Source organism: Manis javanica, chromosome 1 (assembly GCF_040802235.1).
Source record: "Manis javanica isolate MJ-LG chromosome 1, MJ_LKY, whole genome shotgun sequence".
In the NCBI taxonomy this organism is placed as follows: Eukaryota; Metazoa; Chordata; class Mammalia; order Pholidota; family Manidae; genus Manis; species Manis javanica.
Window position 1 is genome coordinate 69927365 of NC_133156.1, and position 19182 is coordinate 69946546.

At 34.3% G+C, this 19182-nt stretch overlaps 1 protein-coding gene across 6 annotated transcripts in view; it reads left to right on the forward strand.

Annotated features, from left to right (window-relative positions):
• Nucleotides 1–16916, forward strand: part of SLCO6A1 (solute carrier organic anion transporter family member 6A1) — a 91359-nt gene extending 74443 nt beyond the window's left edge. The window contains exons 11-14 of one of the 6 annotated variants that reach the window (XM_073233462.1): nucleotides 7806–7870; nucleotides 10068–10205; nucleotides 15244–15401; nucleotides 16550–16907. In XM_073233462.1, the coding sequence (XP_073089563.1) occupies nucleotides 7806–7870; nucleotides 10068–10205; nucleotides 15244–15401; nucleotides 16550–16588 (400 nt within the window). In that variant the 3' untranslated portion in view covers nucleotides 16589–16907. Of the gene's footprint in view, nucleotides 1–7805; nucleotides 7871–10067; nucleotides 10206–15243; nucleotides 15402–16549 lie in introns of those variants that run through there. The other 5 variants (XM_073233463.1, XM_073233467.1, XR_012130076.1 and 2 more) reach the window with 5 other exon arrangements.
• The last annotated feature ends 2266 nt before the right edge of the window (nucleotides 16917–19182 follow it).

Here is a 19182-nt window from a genome sequence, read left to right on the forward strand (position 1 = left end):
CTCTTCATTTTGCTTAAAGAAGTCCTTTTAACATTTCTTGTAAGTGGAGATGAATTTTAACTTGTCTTTATGAAAAACTCTTCATCTCATCTTTGGTTCTGAATGACACATTCTCTGGCTAGAGCCTCCTTGGTTGTTTTATCCTTTCAGCACTTGAATATATTATGTCACTTCCTTCTGACCTGCATAAGTTCTGCTGAAAAGTCATATAATGACCTTATGGGGTTTCCGTTTTATGTAACTAGTTGCTTTTCTCTTGCTGCTTTTAGGATTCTCTCTCTCTCTTTAATCTTTGACATCTTAATTATTACATGTTTTGGTGTGGACTGCCTTGCATTCATCTTGTTTTGTACTCTCTTTGATTCCTGGACTAGATGTATGTTTTCTTCTCCAGGTTAGAGTTTTCAGCTATTATTTCATCAAGTATGTTTGCTGCCCCTTTCTATCTCTTTCTTTTCTTTCTGGGCCCCCTATAACATGAATGTTACTATGTTTGATGTTGTCTTCAAGGTCTCAACCTATTTTCATTTTAAAAAATTCCTTTTTCTTTTTCCTGTTCAGCTTGAGTGTTTTCCATTAAGCTATCAGATACTAAATTCATTCCCCTGTTTCCTCTAATCTGCGGTTGATTCTCTCTAAGTGTATTTTTCATTTCATTTGCTGTATTCTTCATCTCTTATTGGGTTTTTTTTTTTAATATTTCCCATCTCTTTATTGAAGTTCATAGTGAGTTCATCCATTCTCCTCCCAAGTTCAGTGGGCATCTTTATAACTGTTACTTTGAACTTTTTATCAGGTAGATTGCTTAACTCTGTTTTGTATAGTTCTTCCTCTGAAGTTTTGTCTTTTTCTTTCATCTGGAGCATGTTCTTCTGTCTTCTCATTTTGTTTGAATTTCTGTGTTTGTTTCTATGAATTAGGCAGAACAGCTATGTCTCTTAGATTTGAAAAAGTGGCCTGTGCAGAGTCCATGTGCCTGGCAGCTTTGGCTGGAGCTGTTGTGGATGAGGGCCACAGTGGGGCTGCAGTCATGGTGCCGCTGGAGCTGAAGCAGGCATGGGTTGGGTAGCTGTTGGGGCCCTCTGCACAGGGGATGCCCTGGCAGGGTGGCTGGAATTGAAGTGGGTTCAGGCTAGGGGATTTCTTGGACACTCTGTACAGGGCATACCATGGCAATATAATAATTCAGTTTTTTAATTGGATTATATAGACTGTTCAATTAAAAGTAATTGTTAATATGTTTGAGTTTTTATCATTTTAGTGTTGTTTAAACATTTTTTTCTACTGTTTTTTTACTTCCTTTCTTTACTTTTTTGAATTGATCATTTCTAGTGTTATTTTACCTCTTTTATTTTGCTAAATATGTTTTATTTTCTTGTAGTAGTCACTTAAGAAAATTACAAGAATATATATTTACTTTAAAGTCTAATGTAAATTAGTACTTTGCCAATTCTTGGATAATGAAGACATATATAAATACTTTAACTCTATAAACTCTTTCCAACTTTTGAAATTTTTGCAATGTGTTTTGATTTTACTTAATTTTTAAGTCCTAAAGGATGTAAGTTTATGTATTATATATTTATTATACTATCAGAATCTCTTTTTTTCTTTCATTTCTGTGCTTTCTTCAAAGATCATTTCTTTCTTCTAGTAAAATTTCTTTTACTCTGGTTCTGTTGGAAATGAATTTATTGGTTTTATTATTATTATTTTAGTTTAAGAAGGTCCTTAGTCCACTTTTATTATAAAATCATAATTTGGCTAGCACTTTGAAGAAATACTTTAACTCTCTCCCTTACTTCCATGATAGTATTTTAATACTGTTCCTTTGAATGTAATGAACCTTTTTCTCTAGATGCTTTTAACCTTTTTCTCCTTGTCTTGGGATCTGAGAAATTTTACTATGATATTCCTTAATATGATTTTGTTTGCATTTATGCTGCATGGGGTTTTAAAAATGTCTTATGTCTTTAAAAAACAGACTTGTTTTCTTTTCTTGTTATCTGTTATGATGGTAAATTGGTAGTTTGCTAGGCTCCCATAAAGTGGTACCAAGGGTTGAATGGCTTAAACAACAGAAATTAATTTTCTTACAGTTCTGGATTCTCAAAATTCAGCATCAAGGTTTTGGCAGGATTGATTCCTTTTGAGGGCTGTGAGTGAAGGATTTGCTCCCAATCTTCTTGGCTTATAGATGGCAGTCTTTCCCTGAAGCTTCTCGTCATCTTTGCTCTATATATGTCTGTGTTTATATTTCCTTATCTTATAATGACGCCAGTCATATTGGACTAGGGGTCATCTAACTGACCTCATTTATCTTAATTGCCTCTGTAAAACCCTGTCTCCAGTACGGTGGCATTCTGAGGTACTTGGGGTTAGGATTTCAGCATATATATATATATATTTTGGAAAGGACACAATTCAGCCCACAGCAGTAACCAACCGTCCCATAGTTAATCATTTAATGACAACAATTTAGCCTTATCTTTCTTGGTTCTGTGAGTTGACTGAGTTCAATGGGGTAGTTCTTTCTTGGGGTTTCTCATAATCTTGTGTTCAGGTGGTACGTGACATTCGAATCATCTGATCAGTATGACTGGGCTGGATTTCCATGGTGGCTGACAATTTAGTCTAAATTTTTATGGGAACCTAAAATTTTCTGGGGCTGATTGGTCATAATCGGGCTCTTTATGTGACTTATACTTCTGCTATCAAGGTACAGAGTTTGAAAAGAGCATTTCAAGTATTAGTGTTCCAAGAGACCCACGCATAAGCTACAAGGCATAACCTGTATGGCTCTGTCTGACCTAGGTTGGAAGTCCAGGAATGTTACTTTTCTGCATTCTATTTGTCAAAAGAATCATTGTTTCAAGATGAGGAAAATTAGAACCCACCTTTTGATGTCAGAAGCAACATGCATGTGTAGGAAAAAAAAGGAATCGATAATAGCTGTCTTGGGTGATTACTATAATTTTCATTGGTTTTAGAAAATTCTTAATTATTCTTTCTTCAAATGTTACTTCTGCTCCATTCCTTACTCATCTTTGGAATATTAGTTACACATATGGTAAACCTTCCATGTGTCTCCGATGTTCTTTTACTTTCTTTTCATTTGTTTTCATGTTTTTTGTTTCAGACTAAAGTTTTTTTCCATTTACCAATATTCTACTTGATTAATCTTATCTTTACCTGCTTTTCCAGTTACCTATATTCTAGTTTACTAATTCTATCTTTATCTTTGTCTGTTTAGCTATTAAACTCACCTACTGGATTCTTAAAATAGTATATTTTTCAGTTATAGGATTTAATTTCTTTTGAATAGATTCTAATTGTCTGATAATATTCCCTATCTTGTCATCTGTTCTCTTGGACATATTAATTGCCCAAATTTAAACTTTCTCTAATATCTAGCATCTGAATATTCTATAGAACTACTTATATTGTGTTTTTTTCTCTTGGTCCTGCCTTTTATAATTCCTGTAATTATTTTTAATCATATGTGGGATTTTGTATACCAAAAATAATTGAGGTCCTGGACATTAATAACTCCAAAATTTTTTATAATAGCTTTGTTCAGACAGCTAGAATAGGGAGAGTTCTCTATAATTGAAACAGAAATTTAGTTGGTTTGAGGACAGGTTTAAGTCTTTAAAAGACATCAATTTTCAGATTTCCCTTTATCCTAGGGTATAGTTTTTCAAGATGTACAGACTGAAAGAAAGGTATGTTAAACATACAGTCCTTCATTCTTGATGATATTTGAACTCTAATATTTGTCTTTCCAGTTACAATGAAACTTGCAAAAGCAATATTAACCATTCTTTTTACTTCATATTGAAAATAACAGCCAATTCATTTAGACAAGAATAAAAAACAACACACACAAACACATACCCACAAAATAAAGTAAGTTAAAAAAATTTTAACCTACATTAAGTGATAAATGAAAACAGATTAAGGTCTCTAGTCTAGTTAATAGTAATGAACCAATGTCATTTTCCTGGTTTTAATAGTATACTACAGTTATAAGATTTCATCATTGGGGGATGCTGGATGAAGGTATACACATTTTATACTATTTTTACTACTACCTGTAAGTTTCAAAATAGATAATAATTTCAGAATAGAAAGTTAAAAACTTGGGATGGGTGGGTGGAAAAGTTGAGGGGATAAAGGGGCACAAAAATTCTCAATCATCATGTAGGTTGGTCATGGGGCTAGTAATAAAGCATGGAGAGTATAGTCAGTGATTCTGTAACATCTTCCTATGTTGAGATAGCAGCTGTACTAGTTGGGGAAGGGGGAGGATTTAATAATATGGGTAACTGTTGAACCAATGTATTGCACACTTGAAACTAATATAAGAGCGTATATTAATTATACTTCAATAAAGAAAATTAAAAACAAAATGAAACACACACACACCCAAATGTCACAAAAGCAGACTGACTTGCACAACTTGGAAAAATATATCCCTTATTATTGGATGATAGGCCTGATAACACCAATATATCAGTTCTCCTTAAGGTAATTGATAATTTTAATGTGATAATGAAAATACCAATAGAACTCTTAAACTATAAAACCTGATTCTAAAGTTCTTATGGAAAAATAGCAAGCAAGAGTAGCTTGGGAATCTGTAACGAAGAGGCACAACAATGGACGTTTAGCCTTATAAACTAAAATGTACCAGAAAGTCTCAATAATTTAAGCAATATAGTATTGATTTCTGCATAGACTGACAATAAGTCTAGAAATATATCTCAACTCATAGGGGAATTTAATATATAATGAAAGTGGAATCTTAAAGAAGTGCATCAAAAATGAACTTTTGAGAAAGTGGTTTGGATATAACAAGATAGACTTTGAGGAAAATGTACACCTGGAGCCCATATGACATCCCAGGAGAACTCAAGTGGAACAGATTTAAATGTAAAAAAATTATATAATACAAATGTTAGAAAAAGCATTGTCTTATTTCATAATTATCTTAAAAAGGGGAAAGTATTTATGACTAAAAATCTAGAAGTTACATGGGAAAGACTAATAAATTTTATTCCATAAAATTAAAAATAAGAAGCAAAGTAAAAAATCAAGCAATATTGAATACATGCAACTCATACCCTATAAAAAGATCAGTCCTTCCAATTAGTAAAGCTCCTCTAAGTTAACACAATAAAAAATGAAAAAGCATCAAGGAAAACAAGATACAAATAGAAATATGAAAGGATGTTCAACCACACCTATAATAAGGGATGTAGAAATTAAACATTTAATGTGATAATATTTCTTATGTTTCTAGTTGACAGGAATAAAATTTTGATAACAGAATCTGTTTATGTGGCTATGTAGAAACAAGTACTTTCATATATATTGCTTGAAAAAGCAAAAAATGGTACAACTCCTATGAAAAGTTATCTTTAAAACCTAAAGAAATTCCAAGTGTGTTTACCCATTATGCCAGTACTTAAGCTTCTTGAAATCCTTTTTGCAGAAATCGTGTGAACAGATATATTTATAATCTACACTATATACATACACATAAATTATATATGAACTACATGTGTAATAGTGGGAAAAAGCTAAGTTGGAAGGAGCAACAAGCTGGTTGAATAAAGGATTGCAATTCTGCACAATGCAATGTAATGCAATTGAAAAAAATGAAAGGGAGACACTCTGTGTTCATATAGGAAAGGATCTTACAAATGTACTGTAACATGAAAAAAATCATGTTTTTTCATGAGGAAAATGAGGTACAGAACAGTGAATATAGTATGCTACTTCCTGTGAAGAAAGAAGGGAATATACAGACATATGAATTTAAAGTTATTTGTATTTGCACAAAAAAACACTGAATTTTGTAATTATACTACAAATTCAACAAATCAGGGTTAATTAAAACTAACTACAATAAAAGGTAAAACCAAATACAAAAATTGTGATGTCACTATCAAGTAAGTGATAATTAAAGTCATGGAGGTAGAGTAAATGGAGTAGTAGTTTGCCATAGGCTGGTGTGCCTGTAGAAGGAAACTAGAAAAGCTGGATTTAATGATAAAAATCATATATTTAAGGGCAGAATGTGGCAGAGGACCAAAGGGATTAAAATTCCAGAGAGAGCAGAAGTTTTTAGAGGTGACTTGATGCTTTAAAGTTGTCCCTAGGGTTCTTGCCAATTTTCAATGAGGGCTAGATGCTGAGTGAAATAATCAGAATTTCACCTTCACACAGGTCAGTTTGGCTTGAAAATGGAGAGTGAAAGAATAAGGATGGTTGTTGAGAGATGAGTTAGGAAGTTGTTTCATTTTTTTCAAGCCAAAGATAGAGGCTTGGAGTAAGCCAGTGGACTTGGAGATGAAGAAAATCAGAGAAAAAGATAAGATAAAAATTATTTTTAAAAATCACAGTATTTGATTATTAATTGTGGAAAATGAGGAAAAAGATGGTGTCAAGGATGCCTCTTTCCAGGTTTTGGGCTTGAAAGCTGCATAGATGATGGTTCCACTTCTTGTGATAAGGACCATTAATGGAGAGCAACCTTTGTGTAGATAGAGACTCAAAAATAGAACTAAAGTCTTTTAAGAAAGCCATGGACTGGAAATATACATTTAGAAGTCATAAGATAGAGCAGAAGTTGCCTTTGATATTTTGGAAGAGTGCTAACAAATAGTTGACTCCATAAAATTCTTACATCATCCTAGCATAGCCTTACTCGTTATGCAAAATACAAAAAAATTCACTTTGTTGTTAAAGCATAGTAGCTTTTCATTACGAATTTGGGAGATCTTGTAGATTTCTAATATTTATTTTTGTGCTGTTCATTTGATTTCAGAAAATTATAGGAATCAATAACCTTTTCATTTTGTTTTGTGTATCACTTACAAAGAGGGTTGTAATCAAACCGAAGATATACAACACTTCTTAATGATTATATTGTTGAATTATAGTCTGCTCTATATATGTTTCAGAGAGCAACAGTATCATTATTACATAAAAGAAAGCTACTTACGCTAAATGAAACAGTATACTCAATTATAGTTAGGCATTTGACCAACATTTCCATTTTATTCCTGAAACTTATACTTAAGTTTGGTTCTAAAATGTGACACTATTTCTTTTACCTCTCTTTGATGAATCTGCTCATAATAAAAGTGTAAATTGTTTATTTAAAAATATCATTATCATTTGAGAATTGGTTCATTTATTTTATTTTCTTAGTAGCAAATATTTGAGGAAAAGTATATATTTTTACCAGTTTGACATGGGTGGAATTATCTCACTTTTTGTAGAATAGTCACAAAATGTTGTACATGTGCCACATTTGAATAAATTGAGTCATTTTGGATGAAAATTTTGGTCATACTAGAAACCAATCAGAAGACAGAGGAAAAGAGAGCCTATTGATGTAATCTGTTTAGGTCAGCCTCCCAGGGCAGAAAGCAAGGTAGAGAAATGTAGATAGTTGATTTCATAGGGGCAAAAAGAAAAAAACCTGAAACAATGGCTTTGTACCACAGAATGAAGAAAGAGAATTTTGAACGTTAGTGCTGTCTTTTTCAGCAAAGAAAAGGGAGGCTGGGGCAGAGGGTTTGGGCCATAAATGCTTCCTCCCTGTGAAGAGCAAGAAGCTTTGGAAGTGGTGGCAAGGGGGAGGATATGGACTTCTAGTTCTTTTATTCAACCACATTGAACTCTGTCAACTGGCTAAAGATGCACAGAGCAAAAAATTAACTTTGAATATAGGCAACATTCTCTATAGCTAATAATAATGCTGTTTTGATACCATTGCTATTTGCTTGCAGGATTGTATCTGACAAACAACGTGTTCTGGCCTTGGGTGTGACCTATGTGATTTTGAGAATATTTGGTATGGACTTTAAGCAATCTTTTATTACATTGAACTGTTCCTTTTCTGATATGTGTATGTGTCTACATATGTATTTAGAATATCAAATAAATAATTGTAAAGTGACACAAAGTAAATTAATGGTGGCTCTGCTTTGCACAATTTAGGAGACAAGACAATGTAAAAAGACTAATGTAAAGTCCAACCTAACTGTTATATGAAGTATGCCTCAGGATTATATCTGATTAGAAGAGGTATTTTATTTGATCAGTAGTATATTCATCAAGCTCATGCAAGTGGTTGGTAGGCTGAAACAAAACATTTATATCAGCACAGCTACTTTATTTTACATTACGTGCACGTTTGGGAATTCACTAACCTAGACTAGTCCTTTTAATCATTTCATTACCAAATACAATGATTCTGATGTTTTTAAAGATTTATATATCTAAAGAAAAAATTGATTTTGCTGAGGGTAATGCATTCTGTACTTCAGGCTTCCTTAAAATAGTAAAAACTAGCTTTCATATTCACAATATGACTCTGGTAGGACCCCTTATACAAGAGGTTGATTAAAAGTATTATTGGGGTAAGGAAACAAGATTTGATTGGATTGAAGATTGAAAGACATATGATAAACTGAGTCAATAAAGTAGACACTTTAAGTGTAGCTCTAATGGGGAATCAGAGAAATCATTCTATAACTAGATCAATATACAGGGTTAAAGTTAGCTTTTAACCACAACTATACAGTGGTCACCCTGGATATTTATATGAGCCACAGGGCACAGTTTGCTCACACATTTAGAGATTGTCCTATTATGTAAAGCAAATTTCCGGGAATCTTAATTTCAGAGGCTTACATGCCTTATTGCAGGTAGTTAGGTTCCAAAGTTGATCCCCGTTTCAATTTGTAAAGAAAAAACCAAAACCACTAGCTTTTTAAATTGGGAAAAATTAAAACATGTTTTTATGGTGGACAGTGAACCCCTAGATAAGGACAGATTCATAATGGAAGAGGGAGCTAAAGAAACAGCAAGTGCACAAACAGTTTCTGCATCAGAAAGGAAGCCAGTAAGACTGATACTCTTTTTGAATGGGAGAGGGTGGAATCAGATGATATTTTAGATATGGACTGTCCCTAGATCTTGCTGGATTTTGCTGTCAAAGAATTTCAGAGAATTTTAAGCAGAAGATAGATATTATCTGATTTATATTTAAAAGAAAACTGCTGCTGGAGGGAGAAATACAGAAGATAAATGTGGAGGAAAGAAAAGGGAGGCTTTTGCTGAAGTCTAACTCAGAGTTATATAAAATTGGATTCTAGGGGTTGTAGTGGAGACAAAGAGAAATCAACATATCCAAGAAATGTGTAGAGTTAATGTTACAAAGGTTTATCATGGATTGGAAAAATATGGTGGGAAATAGAAAAAATGAGTAAATAGGCCTAGGCTTTTCACTTTGAGCAATTACAGAGTGCCAGCATTCGCTGAGTTTGGGAGATCTGGTGACAGATAGTGGTCTTTGGCAGAAATCAAGAGTCATAAGGCATAGGGCCTTGTAATTTCTTAGCAAAGATGGATAATCATTAGACATGCTAGTTCTGAGAACCTGTTCTAATGTCTCTGGTGTGGCTTGTTAAATTTTTATTTTAATGATTGTTCATTCACTTTTAGCTGGAAGTGATCTTTCTGAGGAGGTGTCTCTCAGAGTATACAGAGATTTCCCTCAGGCAGCACACAACCGTTCCTCTGAATACAAGGTCATCTGAAGCTAAGGCTGCTGCAGGCAAACTAATGATTTTCAATGACTTTACATTTTCAATGATTTATCTCAATATCTCAGTCAATAACAGATAAACACTGAGTTGAGAAACTAATTCCTCAGTCTTTGAAAATTTCAGTTTGAAATCTTTGGAGGTACACTGAGTTCACAAAAACAATGTTTAGTTTTAAATACTTCTAAAGTAACAACATGCATGGCATTCTAAAAAGATGCAAATCTATTTTTTAATGCCAATAGGGTTAAGGATTTTTTGGACATACACTCATTGTTTCCGATTTTAATAATCCTATTTATAGGTAAATTCTTAGATAATTTTAAATGGTATATTTACAGTGATGATGACCACATATATGTTTAATTTTAGGATAAAAATCATTCTGATCCCACTTACAGTGTTTTCATGGAGACTTCATACTCATTGCATTTTTCATAGGGACTATTCCTGGACCAGTAATCTTTAAAATGATCGGAGAAAGTTCTTGTACTTTTCGGGATATTGAGCGCTGTGGGAAGAAAGGAAGTTGTTGGTTCTATAACAAGACAAAAATGGCCCGCCTTTTGATAGGATTATGTAAGTGGCATCTATCGAAGAAATGTAGAGAAGTAAAGTTGTTTTAAAAACTGATGGTTGTTTCCAGTAAGGTATAGTAATAATAAACTATGAACAAATGGATATATTGGTAATTAAAGAAGCCTTATATATTTATGTAGAAGATATTTTAGGAGCTTAGTACTATAAAATTAATATGAATATTTGAAGCACTGATCTAAACATATAAATGTTTTATGTTGTTCCTGAATAAAGGGTGATAATTAGCAGAATTTCAATTTGGGACGAATTTTGCCCATATACATATACAACCAAGTTGCTTATTTTGTGACCCTTTCTATCTCCATGAAAATAAATCTTTTACGAACAGGCATCAGGCGACTCTTACCCCACTTCAATGTAAATCTCACATTGTCTCTTGCTCAGCGCTCTAACTGCTTGGCGCATGGGAGGGATAGGGAATCGGGATGCTGCGGTTGTAGGGGTAGGTCAAAGTGTTGGGAAAGTCTAGATATGCTTGTATTTCTTTGAAAATTCACCAACTCTCCCCAGATATCAATTTATTGTTAACATTCAGTGATTTTTTACTGTATAGATCTTATTAGTGTGATAAATATTTTAAAGTGTTTATATGTTTAGTGATTTTTACTGAGTGGGTTCATTAATTCAAAGAACCACATAATAATAGACTCTAATATTTAACAGGGACAAATACCTGTTTAGATTTATTTAGGATCATGTTACTGGAAGCAGTGGGAAGACGGGGACTACTACCTGCTGGGGGCACACAAACAGGAACCTCCCTGCCCCACCTTCCCCTCACCCCCTCAAAGGAGGGGGGAGGCTTGCTTTTTCTTAAAAATACAAATGTATTTATCTGTGCCATCACATCCCTGGGGCACCCAGCTGGCCTGCCCATGGGCCACAGGGCAGGGAGGGAAGAGGGCGTCAGGGTGCAAGTGTGAGCACTGCAGAGGAGTGCCCCGTCAGTGGGGTGCCGCGCCTGGTAGAGGGATGGCTCCTGGTGCATGGCCACCACTGCCTGCAGTAGCGGGCGTTCTCCTCCAGGAAGGCCACCCAAGATGATGTCTGGTTCTCCTTGAGCCTCCAGGCATCCTGGGACCCTTGACTGCCTTGTTATTCTTTACTGCCCACTGCAATACTTCCCATCCTTCTGCTACTCTGGAACCTGGATCTTCTGCGCCTTCTTCATGCTGGGCTGGGGCTTAAGTTCCTCTGAGAAGCCATGTGTCTGTGGATCAGAGGTCTCATGGGCAGGAATGCTGGACAGGGCTAAACTAGTTGGCACTCAATAAATTTTAAGTAACAAAATTGATAATCATATAACCAAGGCATATTTTCCTTCCAAACCTGAGACAGATGTGACTACATAATGATGAGACTCTGGTAATAGAAGCCACACACGAAAATTTGTCTCATTTCTTTATAGTCATGCCATGTGTGTTTTCTTTAACCATAAAATGACAAGAGAAATGATTTTTTTAATGAGAAAAATAATTCAAAAGTCAGTCATCCAGCAAGCTTAGTCAACATCAGATACTGAGTAAATTTTAAAAAACTTTTAATTAAAAATTGAAAAATGACATTTAAGAAGTAAAAATTAATTTCTCAGAAATAATTCAACAAAACTTAGCACTGTTCTTAAGGGAATCCTCTTTGAATACAGCCAAGCCTTTTAATTTGTATCTTAACTATAAGTGTAACATGCTTAACTGTTTTCAGACACAGCACGGAATTGATAGAGTTGGTGACTGACTAGAGATCCTGCTAGGGAGCTACTAAAGGAGATAATAATAAAGAACAGAGGGAATTACAGTTAGGAAGGGCAAACACAGCAAACTGCAATAGGAGTATGCATTTGTGGCAATGTTGTGTAGACTAGTACTTTTTAAAGTTTATTCCATGAGTCATTTGAATCAGAATCACTTGGAATCCTTGCTAAAAATATAAGTTCTGAGACTCTAAATTAGAATACCAGGGATTAGTGATGAGTATATGTATTTTTAATAAAGCATCCCAGATGATTTTAACCACAGTAAACTTTGAAGACAGGTATAAGAGAGCTGTATTGTCCAATATGGTTGGCATTACCTATTTAAATTTAAATTAAATGCAATTAAAAATTCACTTAGTAATGACAGCAAAATTTCACAATTGTCATGTATGACAATTGGACAATACATGTGTAGAACCCTGCCATTCTCACAGGAAGTTCTATATACATCACTACTCTACAGCAAGGCTTACACTCAACAGGGAACCATGAACCCTAGGAACCCACAAAGAAATATCTTTGAAATCCTAAAATTCTGATTGTACATTTGTATGACCAATTTTTTTCCTATGTGGAGGAGGGCTGCAGTATTCATCAGATTTCTAAAAGTTTTATCACTCGAAAAAGTTAGTAAAAAATGATTTATTATCAATCCATCAGTTCCCTTTGGAAGCAAGGAAATTCTTTTGATGTTTCTTTCTCAAATCTTAAGTTTTCATTGGGATGACTAATGAAGTGCCCTTTACCTCAAATGAAGGATACTATTAGATCTAGTTTATTTTCAATAAAGAGATAACTTATAAGCCCTTTTCAAACATTTCCTATTTTAATTTGCCATGTTTACCACTTAATCCAGTTTGGATTTTTGGGGGGTAGAATTTTTATTGAAATATTATGTGTATATATATATATATTTAGCATATAACATAGGTAATATATATTTAGTATAGAAATATTCAGTAAAGGGCACATATTATAAACACAGTTTTATAAAATCAACACATTTTTATAAAGTGAACACACCTGTAATTAGCATCCATATCAATATATTAGATTCAATAAGTGAATTTAGTAAGGTTGCTTAATATATAATCAATATACAAAAATCAATTGTGTTTCTATATATCAGGCACAACCACACAAAAATAATATAATTACAATAACAAAAAAGTCAAGTACCAAGTTTAATCTATTGAAAGTTGTACAGAACAACTGCAAATTTGAGAGAAATCAAAACCTAAATAAATGAAAAAAATGTACCATGTTTAGAGGTAGGAAGATTTTTAAATGCCACTTCTTCTAAATTAATCTATAACATCAATGTAATCACAAACTAAATCCCAGGGGGTATTTTTTTTTAATTGTAAAGGGAATTAAAATTCATATGGAAAGCCAAAAGGCCAAGACTTATTAAGAGAATCTTGAAGAAGAAACAAAATTGAGGAATACATGCTACCCGCTATCAAAACCGATTATCAAGCTATAAAAAAAAATACAGTAGGGTGTTGTGAAAGCATTGTCGCAATGACCAATGGAACAGAATAGAGAATACATGTGCACACTCAACTGATTTACAGCAAGGAAAGAGAAACTGCAATGCTAAAAAAGATGATCTTTTAAATAAGGGGCAATGGGTCATTTTATATATGCATATCTAGAAAAAGTATCTTGATCTTTACCTCACATCAACTCTAGGTGCATTGAAGATAAATGTGAAAGATAAAGCAATAAAGCCTTTTGAGGAAAACAGGAGACTATCTCAGTTTCATGACCTTGGAGTAGGAAGAGATTGAATAAGTAGGACATAAAACACACTAACTAGAAAAGAAAAACTAAACTATATGAAAGTTAATGAATTCTGGTGATCAAAATAAATAACTGATATAAAAGATAGCCATAGTGTAGAAGACATGAAAAAGGTAAAAGGGTGAGGAGGAACTAATGCCCAAAAGATATAAAGAATTTCCACAAATCAACGATAAACAAAGGATAGATAACAGTAGAAAAGTGGACAAAAGACTTGAAAGAACTTTTCACAAAGGTGAATAATCAAATAGCCAATAAACAATGGAATGGATAAGTTGATCAAATCAACTGTGAAATACTACACAACAGTGAAAATGAAAGGTGCACAATTACATGAAGTATGAATAACTGAGGAAACATGAGGACTTCTGGGGTGTTGATTTTTTTTGTTCCTGATTCAGATGCTGGCCACATGTGTTTAGTTTGTGAAAATGTGCCAAGCAGTACTTTTTAAAAAAATTGAGATGTAATTGATACAGTTCTTAGATGTTTAGTGTGATGGCTTTTGATAATTGAGTGCAACTGTGGAAACAGCACCCAAAATAAACTATAGAAATTTTCTCTATGACTCTTTTCAGTTAATTTCCCTTCTACATAGATAAATCACTTTCAGATTTATATTACAATATGTTGGTTTTTCCTGTTCTAGAAGTTTATCCAAATAGAATACAGTACATACTGGGGTTTTTCTTCATTGTTTGTTTTGTTGTATTGTTTTTTGTGTGCTGTGTTTTGCTTAATGTTATGGTCTGGGGAGATTCATCCATGTTATTCTATAGCAGTAGTTTGTGTGCTTTTTAAAAATTTCAGAGTACTGTTTCATTTTGTGAATATATTACAGTTTGTCAATTATCCTGTTAATGTACATAAGTAAAATAACACACCTTATATTGTTCTTGTGCTTTATGTTTAAGAAATCTAAGAGTTTTTATAAACATTTAAAAACTTAAGTAACTTGATATGTTTATGATGTTAAATGCATTCTACAATTGGGAAACTGATACCTTTAGAGATAAAATATACTTACTTTTTCTTTGGTAAATGGCATTCTTTCCACAAACATTTTTGCTCTAAATAAATTGGAATATAAAAACAAAGAAAAACAGCATGAACAAAACAGCAGTAGACTCACAGACACTAAGAAGTGACTAGTGGTATCCATCAGGGAGGGTTTGAGTGGGTGGGAAGGGTGAGGGGGATGAAGGGGCACAAAAATTCTCAATCATAATATAAGTTGGTCACAGCGATAGTAGTACAGCATGGAGAATATAGCCAGTGATGCTGTAACATCTTCCTATGTTGACAGGTAGTAACCACACTAGTCAGGGTAAGGATTTAATAATATGGGTAACTGCTAAACCACTGTGTTCATACTTGAAACCAATATAAGATTGATATCAATGATACTTCACTAACAAAAATTGACACATCTGATTGTTGTATTTTTCTTTAATTCAGGTTTTTCTTGCAAAATATTCACTGTGTTTTTCACTGCTATTGCATTTGGAATATACAAATTCTTATTAAAGGAAAACAGTGACATCCCACCTATACCAGTGAAGAATCTAAAAGTGAAAAAAAAGGAAAGAGCTAAAGGACAACTGGATCATCACGGTGTAAGAATTCCTAGTGTCAATCTATTAGTCGAATATTATGTTAACAAAATTTCAAGTAATTGTAATATGGTTACATTTTTAATAAGCAAATGTGATTCATTTAACCCTATAGGTTGTATTATATTTGATTATAAGATTAATAATACAGTGTTTCTGTTTTGAAGTTTCAAAAGATACACATTTAATACTTTCAATAGAAACATAATACTTTGAAAGTAAAGGATGAAGTAGAAGTAGGAAAGTACACATAAATTACTTCTGACTGCAATACCTTATATATTAATTGTTGGCTTTTGATTATGTAGGATTGTTTAGGTTTCATATAGTTTATTCTCATTACTTTCATTTGGGCTATCGATGTTTATTTCTCAATAATTAAAAAAAATAAAATCATATCTGTCAAAAATTTAAACTAAGGTCATATTTATTCCTCAAAAGACAATTTAAAACCCCTTAAATATTAAAATTTTACTTACTTTTACTTGATATGGAGAGATTTCCTCAGAAACTATCTCTGGTCAGTTGGCCCATTTGCAAATATATTTTCATGCTTCTTTAATTTTAGTAGGTATAAAATTCATTATAATCATATGTTTCTCTGTTTTTACCTTACCTTGAATTTTATTGATAAAAATGTACTGAAACTTGAATTGATAACCATTTTTGTGCTTTTATGTTTTATTTTATGACTAACAACAATTATTTCATGTGAAGAAATGTTGAAATTTGAATGTAGAAAACATGTCAACCATTCGGGGAATTTTCTTCAGTTTAATTGTGTTTCTATAGAAAATTTTTGTTATAATTATGTAATACTTCATTGAACACCCATCCAAATTATATAGCAATTTTCCAAATATTGGAATCAAAATCAGATTATTATAAAACAAAACCTTCTCTACAATGTTTCTTTTGTTCTTGGAAGAAGGACAACTGCCAACATTTCTCATTTGTCATTAACATTAGTCAGTGACCCCGTATGTGACCATTAACCTGTGCATGGGCATGGCTGGCAGAAAGGTGAAGCAGAGAGTATTCTCTTGTCAGTATATATTTCTCTTCCTCAACTTCAACCTGCACTTATGAAAATCTATAAACTAATCTTTATGTGAAACTCTGACTGCTTGGCTCTTCTCTGTTTGAACCAGCAGGATTGCAGAACATCTGAGGACCAGAGTATGAAATAGGAATTTCAACTTTAAAGATTCTACTGTATCTGTTGCTGTGCCCTACATTCAGAAAAGGAAAATCACATGTGATGTTTAACTAAGTAGTAGAAATGTATGTATGGTGGTCTGCATTTTCATAATAAAGTACCTTCTTGTGAGACATTTCTCATGTTTTTAATGTATATAGGATTTTTAAACAGTGTACAGTAAGTTTTTCTAGTAGAATTGAAGTTTAATAATTTTAGGTTACTTATGTCCTTTCTTATTATTTTACTGTTTAAAAATATTATTTGGAAATTTATATAACCAGGAAATAAGTAAAACAGTAACATTCAGATAAATTTCAAAGTGCTTATAATGTGTGTGCATACTTTAAATACATATTATGTATATATGTATTTGTTTTTGCAGAAAAAAACCCAGCAAAGGTATAATAAAATTTTTATTAATTTAGGGAGTAAGACTTGAAATTTGAATAACTTTCTGCTAAAATGGAAACAAGTGTGTTTCTGTGTCACAAACTAGTTGACAGAGGATTGGTAAATGGAGACATGAAATAAGTATAACCAGCCTCAGTTACATTGGTTAGCAGCAATTTAGCAGCTTTTTAAACAGTTAGGGGAAGCTTTCTCACTGTTAAAGAAAAGATGTTAGCAATACATTAACTCTTAAGAAAAAAATAGTTTAAAATCCTGTAGAAGAGCCCTTCTTTGGAATCAGTTTTCAATATCACTATCAAGAATCATTAGGTTTTCAACAATGGTAATATATCTAGTGAAGCTGCAAGTTCAGATGAGGAAGCTGCAATGGTATTTCTAAGCATAAGATTTTAAATTTTTGATGAAACAAATATCTATTGAGAATTCATGCCTTCCAGGAGCCACACCTCATTGAAGGGAGGTGATCCCCACATTTAAATCTACAAAGGACTGATTAACTTTGGTGATGGGTGAGTGGTTTGCCTCTGCACTGTTTTCTCCATAAGCCTAGTTATTTCTAGTGCTTGATTTTGCCTTAAGGGACATTTTAAAGGGATGCGTCTGGTATGCTTTTGCTAAGAGACAGTATTATTCTCCTGCTGGGAGCTCTCTCAAGGTATTAATAAAATGTTGGATTTCCCTCGTTGCATAACACACTTATTCATCCCTTTAACCTCAGCTATAATTTCTCCTTCTCTCCATTGGTCATTTATCTTTACCCAAACTTCTCCCCCTGTGGAAGGGGCATTAGGTTTGGCTACTGTGCTGGTCCAGATTGTTAGCAGTAGTACCAGTCTAGCAAGGGCCTTCCCTTCCGTCTATTCCCACACATGTAAGGTGGGGTCACACCCCAGGTGCAGGACTAACAGGTTGTCCTGATCAATAGGCAGCACAGCGCTGTCATCCCAGACTTGGCCAGATGGGTGAAGGCATGATCCACCCCATGAGGCCCTTAGGATTTCTGACATGAGGATTTAAGGGTAAGGTTAGAGTTTCTTGCTGAGTAATCTTCCCTGCTTCTAGCACCCGCAGATGCAGCCCTGGTCCTGGAATCACTAGATCAGGTAAGAAAAAATAGAGTGGAGATGTGGGGGAAACTACCTATAAAACTAAGTATAGTTGCACTAGCATCCCCCCCCCACCCCTCTTTCCCAGATTCCCCAGGAAAGTGGAGGAACCTACCCATTGGGGACCCTCCCTTAGCCCCCCTCATGTTGAGTGTGAGCACACACTCTTGAAGACATGTAGGCCAACCCTTCATGCCTTTATCTTCCCCCATTTCAGACAGCAAATATTTCAACTGCCCATTTCAATTTTCTATTAAACCATTGCTCTGACAGTGATGTGTCCACTGCTGTGATGTCTCTTGGCCCACTGTTGGACACTGTGGGCTGAAAAGTGTGTCCCTTGGTCTGAAGATATGTAACTTCGTGTCAAAATGGTATAGTATCTTCTGTTATGATCCTTGAATAGTATTTGGGGCACTTGCATCTACCACCACATAGGCAAACCCCAATCCATAGTGTCTATTCCAGTTAGGACCCATTTATAGCCCCCAGGGGCTACTGGCCTTGGTCCAATGTAATCCACTTGCCAGCTATGTGTGGGGCCTTCCCCCTGGGAATTTTTCCCATAGCCACCTGCGGCCTTTGTCTCTCTTGCTGACAGATGGAACAGCTCTTGTCGGCATTCTGTGCTTCACAGGGGCCAGAAGAATCTAGACTCAGCCCATCTCTGCACCGCTGCAGCTCCTCCATGTCTACTAATTTCATGGACCCAGGCGGCCACCTCAGGAACACACCAACTGGCCCACTTGGTGGTTCCAGTCACGCTCCAATCCTGAAAGAGGGTTCTTGTGATGGGCATTGACATGTCCTACTTTAATGCACCCCTTAAATTCCCAGAGCGACTTCAGTAGGGCTGTGCCCCACATGGGCACCCCTTTAATGGTCCAGTTTTCCATAGAAAACTACCTGACCATACAGCCAGGCCATTGGCTATAGCCCAGGAGTCAGTAAAAATCCAAACAGGGGCTTTTATCATTGTTCATTCTTCTATCATTGCCAGTAAAACAGCATGGAGTTCAGCCTACTGAACTGATTTGTTCTTACCTTCCTTCACCAGAGTCTTGCC